We start from the raw sequence: 12,685 nt of genomic DNA on the forward strand, positions 1-12,685 counted from the left end.
GTGTTTAGTGATTAGTTGACATAACAGTTTGCACTGACACTGATTGAAGCAAAGTGGATTTTTGCATCAATAAAAATACAATAAAAATTTAGATTACCAAAGTTTGTATAGCAAGTAGTATAGTCTGATACTAAGCTCTTTTAAAATGATTTTTCACATTGAGATTTTCCAGTTTTCATATTTCCCTTTGGTAGCTTAACTACTTAATCAATCAAAGAGCTGTCAGCCTCCAGGTGCTCATGTGGATCCCTCAGAGGGATCATCTGTCATCAGTGATATTTAAATATTTTCACCTGCTTTTGAAATTGACAAGTTGCTACCTGGCAGATGTTTTGCATCTGATTGATGTGGAAGTTCTTGGCCAAGCTTACACATGTTCCAAGCTGCGTTTCCCATTCACAAAATGGTGAGTGAAGACTTTATCTCCAATACAGGTCCACAGCCTTTAGTTGATTTAACCCTTTAACAGCTGAGTGGACATCAGTTCTTGTGCTGCATTTAGATGCTTTTCACTCGTATTTAAACCTTTGAAACTTGAAAAAATTGTTTCAATTTCTTTCAAAAACACAGAAAAAAAACACATAACGAGCAACTTGGCATTAAATGTCCTGCAAACCACAAAAAGAAAAATAGTAAAAGGTGATAAAGAAATGATATGAAAATTAGCTGGGGGGATTATTAGATATTATCAAAGAAGGGGGAGGGGCAGAAAACTATAATTACAATTCACCAAATTATATAATTACAGTTAAGTTACAGAAAAAAGAAAAAAAGATATGTATTCATTACTTTCTTGAGGTCATTTTGTTTTGTTTGTTTGTTACTTTTCTATTGCGTGTTAATTGGTAATTTTCTTGCAAATTTTCACTAATTCTTGCTAATTTTGGGGCCATGTCTTATCGAATCGCCCTCTTCCCATGTTTGTGAAATAAATCATGCCAATTTGCTCAGGTATCAAAGGGTTACTAATTATCTGAAAGCAACATGAGCAGTCAGGAATATGTGGTTTATCTCTTTATTAAACCATCCTGGGCTCTTTATTTATACAGTGCACTGCATTTCAGTTCATAAATGCTCCGAACAGCCGGCATGGAGACCAATTTGATCGATCTTTCCAAAGCCAGGTGCATAAAAATCACAAAACGCTTCATTTATAAAAATACAGTCAACAATAGAAGCCTGCCAAAATATATCACAGCTTAATATACAAATATATAAATGTACATTCAATAAATACAATAAGAAGTGTTTCTGAGATGTATTATGGCTATTATGTAGGCCAGTCCATCACAAATTACAGAGGCATGCATTTTTATTTTCAGCAATTTTATAACCTTTGACCTTTCAGAATAAGGGCATGTTCGTAGGCAGAATTCATCACTGAGGTAAACTGTTGCAGGTGAGACACTGTTGATCCATTCATGATGTCATTAAGGAGCATCTCACCATCACTGGATTTAGTTTCATGAAAAAAAATTACCCAAACTTAAAAAGTGTATATCCCTGTTGGACCCTAATCTCAGTGACCTTAACGTCTAAATGGCTGAAGGGGACTGAAAGCCGTTTAAAGTGACCAGTGACACAATAACCAAAACACCATCAAAGAACAAGTAAGGCTTCAAGGGATCAGATATTAACACATCACTCATATTCAATAAAAATATATATATAATACTGATTTTAAAAAGTATTTACAAAGACTGCTGTGATTCTCCGTTCAGTAGATAGTAAATACTTCTTTGGTCCCTGTCAATTGTTGGAAATTAGTGGTTCGGTCGAGACAAACATTAGGGACAAAATGATCATTTTGCACGTTTAGGAAATAAAAATAAAATAACAAAAAGATGTGCCTAAAATATGCCTATCACTCTAAATCATTTATACAATGACCCAAGTTCACAAAGGCAAAGAAAACACACCACTTTAGGGGTTGAAAATACATCAAAATCAATATAAACAGTACATGTGGGCTACAAAAGAATAAACGAATGATTACAAAGATATGCAGTAAGAGACACTGAAAGTGAGCACATCATCACAAAGAAACTTGTAACATTTTTCAGCAGCAGAACATGCGTAGAGACAGGAGAGAGCTTGAGTGTGCAGACTGGTTTCCAGCACAATAGATGAGGTTGTGTTGGTTGAACTGGGAGCTGAAGTCATGATACACAAAGGGAGGAAAATAAGGAAAAAGAAAGTTCAGTATATGTCCAGTTACTTGCAAAGGCTTTCCCAGTGTTGCTGTGTGCTGTCCGTCTTTGGCTACGTGTGGAGACATTAATGCTCTGCATGTGTTCAAGTGCAACCTCAAGCGTCGTTCTGCCCGAAAAGACTGCCCTGAGTTTTCAGCTTGTGCATCCTGGAAAGAAGAAAAGACAACAGTGAACAGGAGAGTTTATGCCTCTGAAAAAAACTGATTTTTAAAAACATTAATTAAAGGGATAGTTCAGATTTTTGGAATTGGGATTGTAAGGGTTACTCATCCAAAGACAGTGTATTACATACAGTAGGTATCAGTCAGCAGCAAGAAAATGTATTTACGCCACCTAAAAAAGTCACACCTAAAAAAAAATCAGTTTAAGTGTACCCTATGTCAACAGTATTTTCACTGCTTTATCTTTCTGTCAGACGGCCCTTTATGACGGAAAAGCTGGTAACGGCTTCAGTTCGCCATCCATGCTCTCTTCAAAGTCACACTCTGTGGCAAAAAACATAATTTTAGCTCCCTGACCACAAAAGCTGCTGGTCTACGGCTGCCTTGATTGCAACAGAACAACTTCATTTTTCAATTGGAAATCACTGCCTGACAAGAAGGTAAAGTGGTGAAAATACTCTCAGTAAAGTACAAACTCAAACTTATATTGATTGTTTTAGGTGGGACTTTCTTTGGTTGCTGACCCCTCCACAGCAGTACATTACTTAGCTTCTGTGTCTGACTCCAGTCTGCTTCTCCAAACTGGGGACGTGCAGACATCTGTATCTAATATTCTGTCTTTGAATAAAAATCCATGCAGCCCCACTTGAGACAAACTGAACTGTTCATTTAATAACTGGCAATAAATCTAAGGCTCCACAAAAGTAGCTTCTCCTCAACTTACAATTTTTCTTTACGGCTCCTGTTGTCTTCTTTTGACTTGACAAAGACTCCCGGTTCTCCTCCTCTGACGAGATAGGCAAACTCTCCTTCCTTTGCGCTGAAGATCACCCTGAAGTCACACAGAGAAAACTTAAAATTAATAAAATAGAGTAAATTTAAGTGCCACTGAACCAATTGTTGTTTATTTTAAATCATAATATATTTGTGATGGTGACCAATAACTTACTTGGATTGTTTCTCTCCGGACTTGATGCGCAGTTTGCGGATGTGGAATTTGCTGCTGCCCCACCAGTCTGACCAGCTGATGATCGCGTCCTTCTCCCAACGCAGCTTCACAATCATCAGGTCTCCGATGTCGACGTCGGTGGTGACGAGGAAGGACTGAGTACTGTTACCGTTCAGGTCCGGCCTGCGGGGTGAAAGGAAGAGTAAAGTACAAAGGTCGGCAGCTTAGCTTGAACTGTCTTACATAGCGGTATCCCTGGTATGTGTGTGTGACATATGCAGCACGAGGGCATTTATGGTGTTTATTTAGGGTCAGAATAATTGAAAACACTGTTGCGGATGCTAAAAAGTTGTTCTGTTTGGTGTACGTACAGGACGAAGGGAATGTCCTCCTTCTCTCCGTGGGTTCCATACAAAGAAATCTTCATCGGCTGCTGGGTGAAGCTCAGTGGGTCCTTACTGAAGAAATGTATCTTCCCTTGATAGTGGAAAACTATAACAGGAGAAAAAGTTCATGTTTTAGACTTACGCTCTCGAGGTTGACATGTTCTAAGTAACAGGCTCTTACCACTACTTAAAGTTAGTTTAATACTCTGACGTAACACTTCTCTGTCTTCATGTGACTGTCACAGTGCTGCATTCAAACACAGATTTGTGCTAAATCCTGTTTACATCCACACACCCTCGTACTGTAAATAATCAGAACTTTACAATTACTAAACATGCTTGCCTTTGCAAACAAAAAAAAACATACGGTTTCCAAATTACAATTCTTGAACGAACTTTTCCATCGAGAGTGTGTCACGTCCAGTGTCGCGTTACCTTTGCATACCCAACGCCACTAAAATACCCCTGACCTCTTCTTCATGTGAACTCCTGAATGCTTGCTACTTGTTGTACACGTCTGCCTGCAGCACTGTATGTGTGTGTGTGAGTGAGTGTGTGTAAGTGTGTGTGTGTGTGAGTGAGTGTGTGTAAGTGTGTGTGTGTGTGTGAGCTCCGAGTCGCCACATCCACACTATTCAAGAACAGCAGCTCACACTCTGAGGATTACTTCAGTTGCGGTATGTGCGTCAATTAACTCAACTCTCACTAATCCTTAGTAAAGTACATAAACTCAGCCAGACTTTTCCACAATAGCACAAAGTAATTCTTCTATTTTCTTGTACAGAAGCAAACACTAAACCTACAAACGCCTCCCTATGTGATTTTTTTTTCCCTTACCTTTGTAAGGCATAATTTCCCGAGTCTTGAGGTACATCGTGGCGCTGCGTGGCGAGCGCACTTTGTTGATGTTGTAGCCAATCTTGTTGCAGCGGTTCTTCCTGCAGCTGAGGCACAGCCCCTTGTTGAAGGCTTCCCTAGTGCTGCAGCGGTAGGCCATGCTCTGCTGCTGGGTGTTCAGCAGCGAGTCGATGAACAGGTGGATGGAGCGCTCGTGGGAGCATTTGACGATCTGGCCCATATCTGCAACACACAGAGAACAGAAGCTTTAAAACATCTCTCAAATGACATCATGCAAACAGAAAAGCTGTGTTCCTTTTGTATGTGGCTTTTTTTTTACATGTCAGTTTGGACCCAGGTGGCTTTTCGCACTTAGTTCTGCCTTATTTAGTTAAACCCTTTAAACCTGGACAGACATCAGTTTTCTTGGGCTGCATTCAGACAACTTTCACAACCATAAAAATCTTTTAAAACCGAGTAAATTGGCTGATTCATTTCAAAAACGGAAAAAAAATGGGCATTAGCAACTTGGCAAGAAATTCCCTGCAAACTGCAAGAAAATAGCAAAGGGTGACAGAAAAATGACCAGAAAATTTCTTATTTAAAATGATGTCACTTTTTTTTTCCTTATCTTTTTTGTTTGTTTTTCTTTTCTTTTCTTTTTGCTCCAGGTAATTTTCTTTTTATTTTTGCTAATTTTTTGATAATGGTATGATTATGGTTCATTTCTTGTTAAGTTGCTCATTACCTTCTCTCCATGTTTTTGAAAGAAATCAGGCTAATGTGCTGAGGTTTCAAAGGGTTAAAACACTTACAGCAGCTGGCGGATATACTATGAATCTGTAGGCGTTATGACTGGAGGCAAACGTATTTTAATTAAAGCTTTTATAGAGTCAAAGTCTCTGTTTACACCGTGTAAAGTTACATAAGGCTATATTGATGGTTTACAAGACTGTTGTTGCAAAAAGAAGATCGGTAACATCAGGTCTAAGCAAACGGAGCAACAGGTTCTCCCTAAATTTGAGCTATAATCACTTACACAAAACTATTGCCAGTTTCAAAACACGAGAAATAAATCCAAGGGCATAAACTGTCTATGAAAGACACTTGGAGTCCATAACTGAGCACTGGAGTCTAATAATAAGGCAGGTATATGCCAACATACCACCAGGTCATGCAGTTGAAGTTTAGTTTACAGTATATACACTGAAACACAACCCAAAGCATCATCTCAATGTTGTAAGGAACAAACAGCGAGCAGTATTTGGAGTACATACCATGGAAGCCCTTGATGCCTGCCTGTGCGATCCCCAGCAAGGTGTTCTGGATGTCGCAGCCTGGCTGGAAAGTGCCTCCGTTGGGGTAAATGTCGATGTGGCCCACAGGTCTTTGGATGCCAATGCTGCGGCCTGGGGATCCCCTGGTGTTGGTGTGCAGGACGTCCACAAACTGGGCGTCATCTCGGGACAGAGTGTTCTGGTTGTCGGCGTGCTCGAAGGTCGGACCAGCAGGATCCAGACCTGGTAGAGTGAAAGTTGATTTTAGATGAATTGGAAGAATTTGTTTGTGCTGGTATAGAGTAACTGGGTGGATAATAGATGTGGGACCGAGTCATTGTCTTACAAGTCGCAAGTAAGTCTCAGGTCCATGCGCTCAAGTCCAGAGTCAAGTCCAAAGTCATAAACTTTAAATTTCGAGTTGTAATCAAGTCACAATGCACTCTTCAGCACATGTAATGCCATTTTAAGAACAGAATAATCGTACAATAAATTTACAAAAATCATGATAGCTTTTTAAAATTTGTGAAAGGAAGTTTGTTAAAAAGTTGCTTAGCTATGAAGCTATCTTTAGCCAAGCATCACGTCGCTAAATATGTTAATATTAGCCTCAGCTCACCATTCTCTGTGCAACTTCAAATATCTAACATAGTAATTGCTGTGTTTCTATCTGTTAATTTTCACCCTGCACGTTTTTGTACACAAAATAATGATCTTTGGTATCTTTTTTTTGCAATGTGATTGCATGCTGTCAGACTGGTTCAAATAAAGTTGATCTGAGAAATAACGTGCTAAAATGCTCGTAATAAGTAGTGTTCATGTTAGTTGGTTCAGGAAATTCATTGATTCATGGCATAATTTTTTATTTGTTTCCTTTTTAATCTTTGGGCTTGAGAAAAGGTAAAAAGTATTTTCAATTTAAAATGCTCAAGACCAAGTGAAGTCCAAGTTAAGTATCTTTTTTTTTTCTTTTGTCAGGTCAGGCTAGACTCAGGTCTAGCTCAAGTCCAGGTCACGTGACTCGAGTCCACACCTCTGGATAAAGACGCACAAAAGCAGAGAGGAATGTCTCTTTTCCAAAATGTGAGTAAATCATCTCTCTTCTCCATGTGCAGCTCTGGCAGATCCGCTGCAGCTCAGAACAATGTGAAGCTGTGATTGTGGATTTGTTTTGGCTTTAAAGCAAACAGAGCGAGATTTCAAAGCTCGATAAACTTCTGACACTATGTGTATTGGTCGCCGCTAACAGGCACCAACTGGCTTCATGCACACATACAATACAGTTCAGGAATGTAATGGCCGGCAGATTTTATTTCACTGGGGTGCTGTGTTGTTTTTACGAGCAGGGCGCATATATTACATTACAGTATGGTATGGCGTGTTTGCACGCATGAATTCATTGGCTCAGAGACTAAATTTAAACATTAATAGTGTATATCGAAATGCTTCTAGCTTAAACACAATACACATGCTCATACATTTATTTGGTATTAAATACATCTTTGCTGTTTATCTGTATGTAATGTAAGTAGATGATGATCCATTGGTTGTGTTCTCACCTGTGATCCTGCTGATTTTATGGTCAGTGAGGTCTCCAGCAATCCCAGCCACATGTGCTCCCAGACTGTAGCCGAGCAGATGAATCCTCTCCCAGGGCAACTGCAGCTCTCTCTGAAAGGGAGGTGATGGATGAGATGTGCCAAAGGAACATGTCGACATGCCTTAAAACAGTTTAAAGTGAATGCGGCAGACAAGCTGGAGGGTTTAATAGTAAGCTGAATCTGGCAGAGTGCTGCAGCACTCTGTTCAAATAGAGTTTGGGACATAATCCAAGTAGGGATTCATTTGTGTAATTTTTGCCAAAACTTTGCTTTAAACTTGGAAGTGATGTATACAAAGGACAAACAGTTCAAAGTGTTTATGCCAAAACCCCTTTTTGCCTTGAAGTTGTTAAAACAAGGCTGCGCTCCACTAAATACTGAGCCTTGTAAAGAGGGGCTGCCGTGAGCCACAGACGCAGCTATAAAAAGCTTTTATAAGGCGTTTAAAATCATAACCAGTAGGGTAACATATCCGCAGGAGCACCGCTGGGTTCAAAAACATTACATCATCAGATACAAATTTGTCATCGATTGTTGGCTGCTCTAATTTCTTTTTTTGGCAGATTAACGTAGAATGAAAAAAAATGGTGATCAAAATTTCAGTCAGCCAAATCCACTTTTTAACAAAGAGGATGTAGAGAATATGATCCAGCTGTTAGCCAGCTGACAGTCAGCTTGGATGCTTTTCAATAAAAGAAAAACTCACTTGAATCCATGAAACAAACTTGGCCACATCGCGGCCCACTAGCTTGGTGTAGGCTGCAGAGGTCGGGTAGTGCTGGTTGGCGCGGGTCAGCCAGTCCACCACAATCACGTTGGCACTGGGCACGCGGTCGTAGAGGGCGGACACCAACTTGGGCACCCAGCTCTCGAACATCCCCGTCACCTATAGTAACACACACACGTCTGAGGTCAGCTGCAGGGTGGCGTGATGTATTCATTCTGTGTCCCGCAGTTGGAGGGAAGCCAAGGTGTCATCAGGTTTGAATCTTGTTGCATGACTGAATTTAAATCACATTATAGGAGGAGATGCATAGACTGTGTGCAGAGTAAACTCACTGCTCTCACTCTGTCTGCTCTGAAATGTGTCTCACTGTGCCGTACGGATGCTCATCGGTTTGGACTGCGGGGGTTTCCGCACATTTTCATGGACATTATGGCGACGTCACTTTGACAGCTACATAAAATAGGCTGTTATGTTACGTAACATGGAAGGTTATCCTCAAAAGATCACTGTGTCCATTTCAATGCACATAAGATGCATAATAAATTGCATAATAAATTGTCCATGACTTTTCCAAAACGTTCAATGATTATAACTAATTATATGACATTTCCAGGCCTGGAAAACATGATTGTTAAATTCCATGACTTTTCCAGGTTTTCAATGATCGTAAGAACCCTGAACATTTGTAATCAGTTTTGGTGAGACTCAAACTTTATATTATGACCAGGATATAAACTTGTTTAGAGTCAAAGGGACGTTGGAGGTCTTCTGAAACAAACTGTGTACATTACCTACATACACATTACACAAGAAATGAGGCATCCATTGGATAGACCTGCTTCAATACTTGTGATCTTTTTATGTTTTTCAGTTTTAGAGCACACCAATTCAATTTTACATTCAGTTTGACGTACCGTCCAGCCATGAATCACAATGAACGTCTGTGATTCTGGTTTGTATTCACACTCCTCGATGCTTTCAGGCTCTCCGGGCACAAGGTAGCAGAGGTCATCTTCTGCAGATTCTGCAGAGCGCAGGGAGAACTTGGTCACAATGTCCGTGTAGTCTGTGATCCATTCAGTGGTGGTCGGCAGGGGAGTAGCGGTGACTGTGCTGTTTACTGCCACAACAAACACACAAACAGAATACAGTGAATTATTAGAATATATCGGAGTATGGCAGAAATTTAAAGGATTGCATGCAAAAATCAGGAAGGGCAGAGGAAAAGTGCATTAATAACATTATTATAACACCTTCCAGTTCTTTGCATCCATACAAGAAATCAGGCAGTAATTTTTATCACATATTGACTTAGAGAAGACAAAATAAACACATTTTTAATGCATATTTCCAAACCTTGCTGCTTTTCTCTATCACAGTAAGTGACCACTATTAAAGCAAAGTAAGTCAACTGGGAGAGGCATAAGGTATGGCAGTGTCGCCCCCTTTTGTCTCCACTGCATTTCTACCAGCATAAAATGAATAAAACCCCAAAATATTGTTCAGAGCCATAAATTCCTCAAGAGATTTAGTTCAGTTATGTTGATCTAAACTGGATAAAAACGTATTAACTCATTAGATCATTCCTCTGAGTCCAGTTTTTTTTTATTTAAAATGTCTTTTAGAAAAAAAAAAAGGCTAAATGGTTTTTGGTGGGAAAAGGTCATTAGGAGGTTAAAGTTATTCTAATTAAACAATAAATACTTTTTAAAAAATTTTTTGTATTTTAACCTTAAAATGAATGCAATTAAATTACATTTTAAAACTCTCCGGTTTTCATATCTGATGTTTTTTTCCTCTGCTCTTTCTGCAGACAAAAGGCCTGCTTTTCTTCATGCACACATGGACCTGAATGGTATGAAATCGGATGCAGACCTGCAGACCTGAACTGCGATTCACGGGGTTACTCTCGGTCAACACGGATGCATTAATTAACCTGCATTTGATTATTTCATCACAGAGCTGCGCATGAATCACAAAAATAAATAAAAAACACAAACGCACTGATAGTGTCTCTTACCAAACACAGTGGTGGTGAGTTCGGGTTCAGAAGAAAAAGTTGCAAAGATTTTTCCCAAAATTATCCAAACAGACAAAAAGCAGATATTTTCTTTTCCCATATTATTGAGAAGTTTTTTTCTCTCTTAAATATCCTGAATAAAAAAAAAATCTGGATGATGGTTGTTAATCCAAGCTTTTATAGAAATTTTAAAACACAAAGTGTAATGGAGTGGCAGTTTGAGAGTAAAGTTGCTTATGGTCTGTCACAGTTGCCGCTCCAAGTCATCTTTATGGGTGGCTCATTTGAATATTTGAACATGATTGGCTGGATGTTGGAGGGCGGAGTTAAACTTTGTCCCATCAGCTCTGAATCACTGGAGGAAGGTCATTCACAGCCCTCCTCACAGCAGAGCTGTCCGGCTGCAGCGCGCAGGACTCTCTCAGTAACTTTCATTAAAACGGTGTCTTTAATGTCAATTATCAGCCATCAATTAGCTACTTAGGTTTTTTTCAAAAAGCTACAGCAAAGTTGCTTCAAACTTTTTTCTTTTTTTCTTTTTTTTATTGTAGAAATAAATCTTGCATTTTAATGACTCATGTTAAGCTGTTTTAAAAAGAAATACTTTATGTGTGTAAATATGTAACTTTTCTGATTGTTTTCTTTTCTGCACACATTAAACTAAAAGTCCTGCACTGACAATGTTACTCAAGTAAAAGTATGCAAGTATTATCGGTAAAATATACCTAAAGCAGCCCATCCAAAGTACTTAATGCAGGAAAAATCCCAGTTTGTGAATTATTACGTGTTATATCATTACATTGTACTACTGATGTATTGATGTATAGCCTCAATCGAATTTTACTACTTAGTTCACTACTTCTACTACTTCTACTACTACTTAGTTTTACTACTTTGTTTGTTGAGGTTATGATTTTGTTCTTCGATCTAAAAAATAACATTTTACAAGCTCATCGTATGTTTTCTATGTAAACTAACTTATAAAGTAATAAGTAACAATAGCTGTCAAAAAAATGTAATTAAAAGTGAAATATTTCCCTCTGAACTGTGATGTACACACTAAATGGAAGGAGAGTACCTCGAAGTTAAACTTATGTGCAGCGATTACAGAGTCGAGTACAATAATACTATGTAAAGTAAATTTATGTTTTTTTTTACTTGCAATTCAGTGTCAAATAATTTGATTTCACCAGGATAATTTACTCATTGTCAGTAAGCTACTGCTCTCCAGGAGTCCTGGGTACATCCAAGATACACAACCAATAAGATAAAAACACAGTAATCTAAAAAAAATATATACTTGGACATTTTCTCATCCAAATATATACGAAAGCTCTTCAGCTCCAGATGTCCTTCTCGATGAATGAATGAAATTAATGAATTACTCACAATTCACTGATGTTTATTATGTCAACTGTTTAATTGTATAAAGATTTAAATCTTATGATCAATTAGTTACCTGGTGTCATTGTGTGGCCTGACAGTGCCGACCACATTCAGCACCCTGGGCAAGCTTTTCCTGGCACCCCTCTCCCAAAATAATATTATTATTATTATTATTATTATTATTATTATTATTATTATTATTATTACTATTAGTAGTAGTATTAGAAGTAGTAGTAGTGGTAGTATTAGCACTTGTCTTTTACATTTATCGTATAAACCAGCAAGAGGAGAAGAGCTAATGAGAAAACCAGATTATGTTGTTGTTATGTGTGCAAATGTGTACATTTCATCTTCTTCTTTTTCTTTTTTTTCTCAGTGTCCCGAGTGGCTTCTTTCCTATTACTTTAACACTCTCTACATACACTCACTTATGTCGGATCAGTTTTAAAACACTCGAAAGTTTGGGCGGGGTAATCGTGGTGGCCCCTCTGGACCGGCGCCTCTGTCGTCTTGGAGGATCCACCACTGCATCTTAACCTGATCTTCTGAACAGCGCGGGTGTTTTTAAAAGCCCCATCTCCCACTAGGGGCTCAACTGGGTCACAAAATGAAACCTCTGTGTCTCATCCTGTGCCCTGGGACTGCATGCAAAAATGAAACTTGAAAATTTTCAAAGAAATACATTTTTAAAAAGCTCATTCCTGTCTCTATCATGTCATGTGAAATGAAAACAAGATGTGAGGATGCTCTGCACATTCTTTATGGTGGCAGTTAAACAAACCCCCTTTGCAGGACTTTGGGGCACCGAGGAAACTCAGAAACTCCAGATAAATCACAAACACATGTGGGTTTCAGAACAGGCATGAGAGAAAAGTGTCTGAGCCCATGTGTCTGGGTTTTATGATGGGTTTCATGCCAAAACACCTGCGTGAGAATCTTTTACACTTGTGTTTTCTCTCAAAACTGAGGACAACAAAAACAGATCGACCTCTAGCCTAGATATTTCTCCATCCTCGTACTATTGTACATTGTGTCCTCTGATGTCAGCACACTGAGTCCACATTACACATTGAAGTTTCATTGTTATTAAACGTGACATACATTAGTTTTTCAGAGAATCATTCCTGT

General features: G+C 38.8%; 2 protein-coding genes and 1 long non-coding RNA gene across 3 annotated transcripts in view; 2 read left to right on the forward strand and 1 right to left on the reverse strand.

Annotated features, from left to right (window-relative positions):
• si:ch1073-396h14.1 (disintegrin and metalloproteinase domain-containing protein 10) overlaps window positions 1-3,435 on the forward strand; it is a 63,634-nt gene extending 60,199 nt beyond the window's left edge. The window contains exon 17 of the transcript XR_006105206.1: window positions 3,356-3,435. The gene's annotated coding sequence lies outside the window, so the exon portion shown is untranslated. The remainder of the gene's footprint in view (window positions 1-3,355) is intronic.
• Window positions 1,002-10,604, reverse strand: lpl (lipoprotein lipase). Its single transcript, XM_042481139.1, has 10 exons — window positions 10,172-10,604; window positions 9,066-9,271; window positions 8,131-8,310; window positions 7,383-7,494; window positions 5,824-6,066; window positions 4,547-4,789; window positions 3,695-3,815; window positions 3,324-3,506; window positions 3,099-3,206; window positions 1,002-2,359 (listed from the first exon to the last, which is right to left on the reverse strand). The coding sequence occupies exons 1-10, from the start codon at window positions 10,269-10,271 to the stop codon at window positions 2,308-2,310; spliced, it is 1,548 nt and encodes a 515-aa protein (XP_042337073.1). The 5' UTR covers window positions 10,272-10,604; the 3' UTR covers window positions 1,002-2,307.
• Window positions 5,984-10,164, forward strand: LOC121937854. The gene is made up of 3 exons (XR_006105215.1): window positions 5,984-6,069; window positions 6,802-6,906; window positions 9,965-10,164. It is a non-coding gene; the product is annotated as an uncharacterized LOC121937854 (long non-coding RNA).
• Window positions 10,605-12,685: the final 2,081 nt, after the last annotated feature.

This window comes from Plectropomus leopardus, chromosome 3 (genome assembly GCF_008729295.1).
Source record: "Plectropomus leopardus isolate mb chromosome 3, YSFRI_Pleo_2.0, whole genome shotgun sequence".
In the NCBI taxonomy this organism is placed as follows: Eukaryota; Metazoa; Chordata; class Actinopteri; order Perciformes; family Serranidae; genus Plectropomus; species Plectropomus leopardus.